Source organism: Cyprinodon tularosa, unplaced genomic scaffold, assembly GCF_016077235.1.
Source record: "Cyprinodon tularosa strain WSP-4 unplaced genomic scaffold, ASM1607723v1 ctg1558, whole genome shotgun sequence".
Classification (NCBI taxonomy): domain Eukaryota; kingdom Metazoa; phylum Chordata; class Actinopteri; order Cyprinodontiformes; family Cyprinodontidae; genus Cyprinodon; species Cyprinodon tularosa.
This window is the reverse complement of record NW_024038393.1, coordinates 1-9,620: the sequence shown is the minus strand read 5'-3', so window position 1 is coordinate 9,620 and position 9,620 is coordinate 1. Positions and strand designations below refer to the sequence as shown.

Here is a 9,620-nt window from a genome sequence, read left to right as displayed (position 1 = left end):
GCTGCACTTTTAACCCGTCGACAGTTGGCAGTCACGCCCCAGCTTCACAATAAAGAATTTGTGTGGAACAGCACAAAAGCAGGCTCAGAGCTGAAGGTAATTACCAAAAGCTTTTCTTAGAACGCTCCCTCTCAGAATCTGCCTCACTCCTCCCAGGAAGCGTTCAGTAGTTCTGTGAATCCGCTGATGAACGGTCCTCCCCTTTCGCTCGCCCACCCCGCTGACTCAGATGCTGGCCATATGCATTGTTGAGCAAAAAGCTCACAACGCGGCTGTCGCTATTTTTTACCCCCCCCCCCCCCCCTCCATCACACAATCTGTTTCTCTCTTGCTGAAATAAAGCTCAAAGGCCACACAAAGCCTTTGTGTTTCAAATGTGATTTATGGGTGAAAATATTTCGCAACGAGTGTCACAAGAGCAGTCAGCATGTGTTTGTTAGCAGTAGTTGTTGTTTTTGACCCTGTGAATAATGACCGCCTTCTAAGCAGCACAGACGATGCAAGTTCCAGTTTTAATAGAAAAAAATTTACACATGTAAAAAGTACAAAATTGCTCTGCTGAGAAAAATAAAATGGCATAAAAGGTGTCTCATTGAGATCAGTGTCATTTCTTACGAACAGTATGTACATCCTGAAGCAGTGACAAAATCCACATCCATATTACTGGGGATTAACGCACTGTCCTTATGTGGGGTGTTCTGGTCCCTCCCACCTTCTCCACAAGCTCAGTCCTTAAAGGGTTTAAATCTGAAACCAGACATGCGAGTCTTCAATGAAATTAATCAGAAACATTTCTGTGACTGGCCTCCACAGGCACAAATTACCAGTTAGACTGTCTTTTTTTCTTCCTTTAGAACGTCAGGGGTCTGTTTAACACCCCCTTCCTATTTCTCCTCATACCTTAAAGGGATAGTCTTGTACGTAACGCAACAGAGGCTTTGGGAGTGGCAGCTGCTCGGCGCAGTCGGTGTGTCTGTTGATGACAAGGCGTGTGAGGTGCTGCAAAGATGGGAGGCTCTGGGGTTTGTACACGGCCTGCTTCAGTTTCAGTACTATAGACGTCTCCTGAGGGGAGAGCTCGGTGGGTTTTGCCGGGGCCGCCTGCTCCTCCACCTTCCTCTCCTCTGCTTTCCTCTCTGCGCCCATGTAGTGCTGCACCAGACTGGGAACGTTGGGAAAAGACGAGAGACTGGCCCGAGCCCCGGAGCTGGAGTCCAAGAGAAACTTGGCGCCACTGTACTGGATCCGTATGCTTGTGGGTCCGCGCGCCGTCCTAACCGATAGGGTCAGCATGAACAGAGGGTGACTGCTGTCTCGTACCAAGAAGGCTCCCTCTGGGGCTTCCTGAAGGGCAGTGTGGGCCTGAGCCGCAGTTATGGCTCCCCAGTACCATCCTGCATACACACATTGTAAATGTTACTCATGGAGAACATGATTACTTTGATCAAATCTAGATGAAAAACTGAAGAGAATTTATTAAACAGTGCTGCCTATTTTCAAAGGTATTTTCTTATTTGGTGGACATTTTTACTGATTTTAGCACATTTTTACTACACTGCACAATAGTTTTTTTTAATAAAATTGCACACATTAAACGAGTACTCTTAGGCGTAAACAAGAAAGGCACGCTTTCATGTATTAATAATTACCATTTAACCCAATGCACAGCTTCACACAATATATTAAAACTCAGCTCGCCCAAAATAAAATGAAGGAAAAAGTGTTGCAGATATTAAAAGACAAAAAAACAAACAATTCACCTGAATTTTCTAGATAGCAAAAGTTGCTGGCAATTGCCCGTAAGTCTTTGGTGGGATCCCATTTTGGAGGTGCACTCTGAAAGCATGGGGCAGGGGTTGTTGTACCCTCCCGCATGCCCCACGGGGCTGGAGTGGATGGAGGAGCAGGAAGAAGAGTCCTGGGACTGGGGAGAGAAGAAAAATGGTTAAAATAATAATAATAATAAATAAAACACTGTAATTTAAATCTATTATAAACAAATGAATTGTTAGTATTTCAAGTTTTTATTAAAAGCCACAGTTATTTTTTGCTTTTTTTTTTCCCCCCAGATAATACTGGGTTTTTGGGAATAGGTTGTAGGAAAAAAATTGTATTATTTATATATATATATATATATATATATATATATATATACACATACATATATATGTGTGTGTGTGCAATGGAAATTGAAGTCCATCAGTATTTTCTAGAGAGACATTCTTCCTATTTATTTGTTTCACTTTGCCTTTAAAATAAACTTAATACTAAGTTTAACTCGTAAATGTTTTACTGCGAACAAACAGGGTAAATACGCGCTCAGATGTGAAAACAAAGAAAAGTCTACTCACCCTCGTTCACAAAGAATCATGCTATAAAATCCTCTGGAATAAAAAAGCTTATGTCCTTTTTCTCTTCAGGAAATTAACGCACTCGCTTCGTGTTCAGGTAGAGCTTTTTTTTTTTCTTTCTTTCTAAAAGAACTAATCAAACCTGTCGTATCGGTTTAACATGAAGAAGGTAGACTGGGAGCGAATCACGAAGCCAAACAGGATATGTTGCTGTCATTAAAAAGCCACTTCGAGGTGCGCATAGGAGCAGGTTAAAGAAACAAAACCGACTTTTGCAACAAAAACGAAAAACTAATGATAAAAGGTCAGATGAGCAGCAGCAGCAGCGCTCCGGAGTGTGTTGTCGCCAGAATGAGAACTGAAGGACAAATGACTAAAGGCTTGGCTTTTAAAATTTACCGTTTCCTAGAAGTCGATTCTGAGAACTACTCACTGCGCCGGCGGTTCTGACGTCACAGCGGATGCGCCGCCTGCCGCTCCTGCCGCCGCCCCCCTGCGCGTTACAACACCTCCCAATGATTGACACTTGAATCGTCCGCGCGGCGTTTCTTCTCTCCTCTCGCCCCTCCTCCCAGCCTGTCGCGCGCGCCGCACTGCTCTCCGTCCATCTTCGCTGAAAACGGCGCGCGGTCGCTCCCAGGAACCACGCGGCAGTTTCTGCCTACTGGCTTTCCAGGAATAATTGCAGGCCCTGGCTCCGCCCCGCCGGGCGGCCCTGACAGAGCCCTCATTCTGGGAATTCACCGCCTCGACATTAAAGATAATAGGAATGCGCACAGGCTATTTCCAGTTATATAGATTTCCCTCGATCCTGTTTGGAAAAATACGGCTGGAGCTTTTCGTGGAGCTTCAGATTAATTACATTCGCGAAAATAGGTTGTTGTTGTTGTTGTAACGATAGTCTGGGAAAAAATTGCATTATTCTACTGTTAGGCCGAGGAAATTTCTGTCAAGCACTTTTATGTACCACTATGCGTGGCACATATAACTTGTTTTTTTTAATCGGGTTGTCGTTTACATATTATCACTTGTGATCAATTCCTGGAATAATTTAAGACCACTTAAAAGGATTCATCTGATTATTTTATCTTTACTTTCCTAGGTAATCTAGGATACTCATGGCTTGAGCTGTTTATTTTATTTTCTACTGTAGATATCTTCTATATTTTACACTATATCAAGCTTTATAGATCTGTTCTGGTTTCTCTATTCCTCGGCCTGTTTATTAAGTAGGCTACTCCACAGCAGATATTTACTTATTTTTCACTCTAAAAAAATAAAAAACAAAAAAAGACAAGTTGGTCCAATCAGGATATTTTCATGTATTTTTTAATTTATTGTTGTAAATCTGAGGGATGTCCTACTAAAATCAAAATATCTGAGTTGATTAGAAATTATAAACCATCTCTTCCATGTATTAATGCAATGTAGCATTAATACATGGAAAAAAATAACAATATCAGAATCAAAGCCATGTTCCTAAAATAAAAAAGTCTCCTGACCCCAGTGAGGGGAATCTTAACCTTGTCCCAGGAATTTTGGAATGAGCGTGCTTCTAAGAAGTCTTGTGGACTTTATCTATCCCTACTGGATGTCGCTGAGCAAATATTTTTTTGTGGCTCACAATGGAAAAAACAAGAACAAAAAAACACTTACATTTGGGGGTAATGTACAGACCCCCTAAAAAAAAAAGTAAAATAAGGAATGTGGTGGGGTTGATATGAAATCAGCTCCACATGAACATGTTTTTTTTTTTTTTTTCATGGATTTCATTATGTTTGCATCAGCTTAATAATATCTCTTTGAGTGAGTACTCTTAAGCAAACAGTTTTACTCACAGGACAATGATGCCCTCAAGCATGAGATAAGCAGATGGAGTGCCTTTGCACTTTAGGTTCAGTCAGGACATTTTAGGATTGTTTTATCTGCATGTTTGCATAGAGCTTCCTGCATGTGGACAGTCTTTATTTTCATTATCAAGTGGGAATGCTTATGCATTCCCACTTATTGTTTTTCTGTTTATATTTATTATTATTCCGTAGGTTTTTCTTCGTTTAACTAGTTCAACAGTTTTCAGCCGATTTAAACAAATTTGATATCAAAACCATTCGACGTAGCAACATGAGCCTTGGGGAAGTTGTTCCTCAGACCTTCCTAGCACTCACATTGAAGGAAGTGTGTCGATATCTTTTATCGTTTAGCTAGGAAAAAGGTTTGTTCGGGGGTAACAAATCTGTCCGAACCCCAAAATCAAGATTTTGACAATTATACACTTTTTTACATCGTCACCACGCCTAGACGAAATATTGTAGAAATATGAAAGTTACACCAGTTGTAGTCCAAAGATGGCTGACGCTCACGGTGAAAGAATTTTTTGAATACCTAATACGGTTTTGGCTCACCGCTCGTTTGTTCGGAGGGAAAGTTTTGCTTTTGAGAGTTCTGCTCTACCGTTGTGCTGCATGTTATTCAATGAGACCAGCAGGATTTCTCAAACCTTTATATTCCTCCTTCCCATTAAGGTTGTGAATGAGCTACATCCATGAAAGTTACCCCAATCGGAGACAAAGGATAGCTCTCGCTTAGACTGAAAGAATTTTTTAGATACCATTTACGGTTTGTCTTCAGCACTCGTTTGTTCGGAGCTGATAATCCCATTCAAAAAAGCCTGAGAACTAAGGAACGAAAGTGAAGCGCATGTCTCTCTGTCACTGACAGGCTCGTTAACGTCGTCAAGGTAACCGTGCTTCAAAGAGATTTTACCTCCACCACTTTAAACAGCACATTTTAATCTAATGGAGGGAGACAACACTGATTTAACATTAGGAAGTGGATACAATATGACTACTGGCCATGACCCTTCCCTTCACACGCAACCCTGATAGACTTTCAAAATAAGACTCCAGGGACCCTTCAAAATAAAAGCCCCTAAATTAAACTCATATTTTTTTCCCAGCATATGGCTCAACATTATGACCCAAACTCAACCACTTTTTTAAAAATGAGACTCTAGGGGGTTTTCAAAACACACCCCACAGAAAATTTCAAAATAAAAGCCTCCCATTGCCACTTTATCTACTGCCCTAATAACAAGGGAAAAGAGTGATTTAACGATTGGAAAGTCATCAAGTATCACTGCTGGGTCTGACCCTTTTCTCAACACACAACCCTGCTAGACTTTCAAAATAAGACTCCAGTGACCCTACAAAATAAAAGCCTCTATATTATACTTGTGTATTAATTGATGCAAATGGCTCAGCATTATGACCCAAACTCTACCAGCTTGTTTCTATTAGACTCTAGGGACCTTTTCAAAACATACCCCAGAGCAAATTTCACAATAAAAGTCTCCCATTTACGCTCTAATACAGCATCTATTCACCCAATAACATGGAAAACCAGTGATTTCATATTTAGAAATGGATTCTATATCACTGCTGGGCATGACCCTTCCCTTGACACACATCCATGATAGACTTTCAAAATAAGACTAAAGGGAACCTACAAAATAAAAGCCTCTTCCTTACGCACACTCATTCATTGTGCCGTATGGCTTGTAGCTATGACCCAAAGTCAACCAATTTCTTCAAATTACACTACCAAGGCCTGTTGACCACACACCTCAGTGCATATTTCTTAATCAGGTTCTAAGATTTACACTGTAATAAAGCATCTGCTAACCTTGTAACATGCAGCCTAAGCCTGCCAACGGTGCTTTCATTACCACAGCGGCTCGTAACATGCAGGTTCAATTTTTTTTATAAATTCAGCTCCTTAAGTGGTATTAGCTCTCTTTCTATAAGCTTCTCTCTCTGTCCTTCCTCTGCTTCTCATGGTCAGTCTTGCACATAGGTTTGTAGATTTTCAATCCTCTAAGGATGACACTGTTTTCTTTATGCTGATCAACCGACACATTTTAAATAATTTTCCAATTGTTTTGCCAAGTCTTGACATTTCCACATATGATTTCAAAATGTTAATACTTATTCAATACCATCGTCCTCAACATTTTACTTCCCATCCTTAAGCTACTAATTTTTTCTTCAACCAGATAAGATTAAAGTTTTTCTTTGTAATTTCTTTTCTACTTCAGCTAATTTCATACTTTTCAGCCTATGTTGTGAACTTTGGCTTCATTCTGCTCTGTTTCTGGACAGGAATTAAGCTTTTCTGTTTGCTGCTAATTCATAACACGCCTGACATGTTTCTGGAAAGTAGGTAAACCCCCCTTCAAAATTTCTTTATACATTTTTCTAGAAACTTGGGAGACATTATATTAAGACCCTTCTAGTGCCCACATTCAAGACATTTTTTGATATCATGTATGGTTTGGCTGTGCAGCTTTTAAGATGAGTCTGTTTCTGCAATTTTACTGCCAAATGATTCTACCCTACAAAATCTTCAGATGATTCAATTGTTTTCTGCAGTTTGAAGTTTCTGATGACTTCCTATCACATTTTCATATGTTCTGCAGTTAATTTCAGCTTTTTTCATTCAGCAAAAGCATTCCCACTTTGATGTTTCTCCGAAACAGCTTTTTCTAGTCAAGTGGGAATGCTTATGCATTCCCACTTATTGTTTTTCTGTTTTCAAGTGGGAATGCTTATGCATTCCCACTTATTGTTTTTCTGTTTTTCTTTATTATTATTATTATTATTATTATTCCGTAGGTTTTTCTTCGTTTAACTAGTTCAACAGTTTTCAGCTGATTTAAACAAATTTGGTATCAAAACGTTCAGCTTGTTCAGGAGAATTCTGCTATGACTTTTGGTAAAGATATTGTTCGTAGTTTTCGCGATATTCAGCTTTTTCTGCGATTTTTGGCCCCATTGAAATGCATGTAAAACTTCAAAAATTCCACTAAATCTTCAGCTACTTTGCCCTTTAACTACTTCAGCATACTTTCAGCTAGAAACACCATTCAACTTTTAAAATGTTTCCGTATCTTTCTGCTATTACTGTTTAACTCGGCTTTCAGCTAACTTTTACAGTTTTGCTTCAGTGAAGCTTCAAACTTTTAAACATTTTTTACAGATTTTCAAATTTATAATGGAAGTCTATGGACGGAATGTTCAGCTGCTAGAGTGTGCCACTCTAGCGTTTTCAAACATTTCACTCATGCCGAACAGCTTCAACTCACTCGCTCATTTTTTACTCTATCTAGATAAATTTTACATCAAAACGTAGGGATTTTTGTCAGGATTCAGGAAATGTAACCCTCATTTGTGTGGCATTTACGGTTTTCCGACAGTTTGGCCCAGACCACGAAGAAGTCCACACTTCCCCAATAGAAAGCCAATGAGAGCTCTCTGAAAATCCGAACTGAAAATTCAAAAAAACAGACTTTTTCGTATCGCTCCCATTCGGGAACCGTTCGACGTAGCAACACGAGCCTTGTGGAAGTTGTTCCTCAGACCTTCCTAGCACTCACATTGAAGGAAGTGTGTCGATATCTTTTATCGTTTAGCTAGGAAAAAGGTTTGTTCGGGGGTAACAAATCTGTCCGAACCCCAAAATCAAGATTTTGACAATTATACACTTTTTTACATCGTCACCACGCCTAGACGAAATATTGTAGAAATATGAAAGTCACACCAGTTGTAGTCCAAAGATGGCTGACGCTCACGGTGAAAGAATTTTTTGAATACCTAATACGGTTTTGGCTCACCGCTCGTTTGTTCGGAGGGAAAGTTTTGCTTTTGAGAGTTCTGCTCTACCATTGTGCTGCATGTTAATCAATGAGACCAGCAGGATTTCTCAAACCTTTTTATTCCTCCTTCCCATTAAGGTTGTGAATGAGCTACAGCCATGAAAGTTACCCCAATCGGAGACAAAGGATAGCTCTCGCTTAGACTGAAAGAATTTTTTAGATACCATTTACGGTTTGTCTTCAGCACTTGTTTGTTCGGAGCTGATAATCCCATTCAAAAAAGCCTGAGAACTAAGGAACGAAAGTGATGCGCATGTCTCTCTGTCACTGACAGGCTCGTTAACGTTGTCAAGGTAACCGAGCTTCAAAGGATTTTACCTCCACCACTTTAAACAGCACATTTTAATCTAATGGAGGGAGACAACACTGATTTAACATTAGGAAGTGGATACAATATGACTACTGGCCATGACCCTTCCCTTCACACGCAACCCTGATAGACTTTCAAAATAAGACTCCGGGGACCCTTCAAAATAAAAGCCCCTACATTAAACTCATATTTTTTTCCCAGCATATGGCTCAACATTATGACCCAAACTCAACCACTTTAAAAAAAAAATGAGACTAGGGGTTTTTCAAAATAAGACTCCGGGGACCCTTCAAAATAAAAGCCCCTACATTAAACTCATATTTTTTTCCCAGCATATGGCTCAACATTATGACCCAAACTCAACCACTTTTAAAAAAAAATGAGACTAGGGGTTTTTCAAAACACACCCCACAGCAAATTTCAAAATAAAAGCCTCCCATTGCCACTTCATCTACTGCCCTAATAACAAGGGAAAGAGTGATTTAATGATTAGAAAGTCATCAAGTATTGTTGCGGCGAACGCCCCCTTTTGTTTACATCAGCTGTTTAAGCGTGAGCGCGCAGTTTACCTGCGTGCAATCAATCAGTCAATCAAAAGGTGAGACAAACTTCTAGTTCAAGCAGAGGATCGCAGCATAAAAATAAAAAAGCCCCTGTTTACTCGGGCAGTGGAAGAAGCTGTGCAAAATTTGTATTAAGGAAGCAAAGGACTGAACAGACAGCCGGTAAGCTTGCATTTAATTCTGTTGTGAAAAGAATGTATGCGCCGCGCTGATGAGGCGTTGAGACGTGCGGGAAATGTTTGTTCGTACTGTTAAGCTTATAAATACTCACACGGTGCGTCATGAAAGTTTTGCCTTGTAAGTCTTGCTTGCTTGCTTTATTTGGCTGGAGAAATGCTGGTGTAACTTTTCCAGTGATTTAACGTTGCGGTTGAACAATCCAAATTGTGTTTGTGAAACTGTTGCACGGAGTAATTTTTGCATATTTCTTCTGTGTGTGATTAAAATAGACTTCTAACAGTTAAAATGAAATTTCATAGTCTATGTTATACATATTTAAAACAAACTAAAAATCACCCACTGGTTATTTATTATTGCTATTTAAGAATTGATGTAATCTATGGAGTTAAATAACCTGCATAAATCGCTTCCGTTAAAATGCTTGAATACGTTTTTTGATGCATTTTTTATGATAATTAAAAACTAAATGGTCTTAATTTAAAGTTAAAAACATAGTCTATTTTCAT

General features: G+C 39.6%; 1 protein-coding gene across 1 annotated transcript; it reads right to left on the bottom strand.

Annotated features, from left to right (window-relative positions):
* Window positions 1-493: 493 nt before the first annotated feature.
* On the bottom strand, window positions 494-2,774 carry cish (cytokine inducible SH2-containing protein). Its single transcript, XM_038280056.1, has 3 exons — window positions 2,352-2,774; window positions 1,761-1,924; window positions 494-1,394 (listed from the first exon to the last, which is right to left on the bottom strand). Exons 1-3 carry the CDS (start codon window positions 2,369-2,371, stop codon window positions 895-897), a joined length of 684 nt encoding a protein of 227 aa, XP_038135984.1. The 5' UTR covers window positions 2,372-2,774; the 3' UTR covers window positions 494-894.
* Between the last annotated feature and the right edge of the window lie 6,846 nt (window positions 2,775-9,620).

Bases quoted from the DNA above. Each gene is read 5' to 3' on its own strand.
- cish (XM_038280056.1), bottom strand. From the start codon at position 2,371: ATGATTCTTTGTGAACGAGG. The intron at 1,925-2,351 runs GTGAGTAGACTT...TTCTCTCCCCAG, and splicing joins ATGATTCTTTGTGAACGAGG to TCCCAGGACTCTTCTTCCTG. The intron at 1,395-1,760 runs GTGAATTGTTTG...GTGTGTATGCAG, and splicing joins TTGCTATCTAGAAAATTCAG to GATGGTACTGGGGAGCCATA.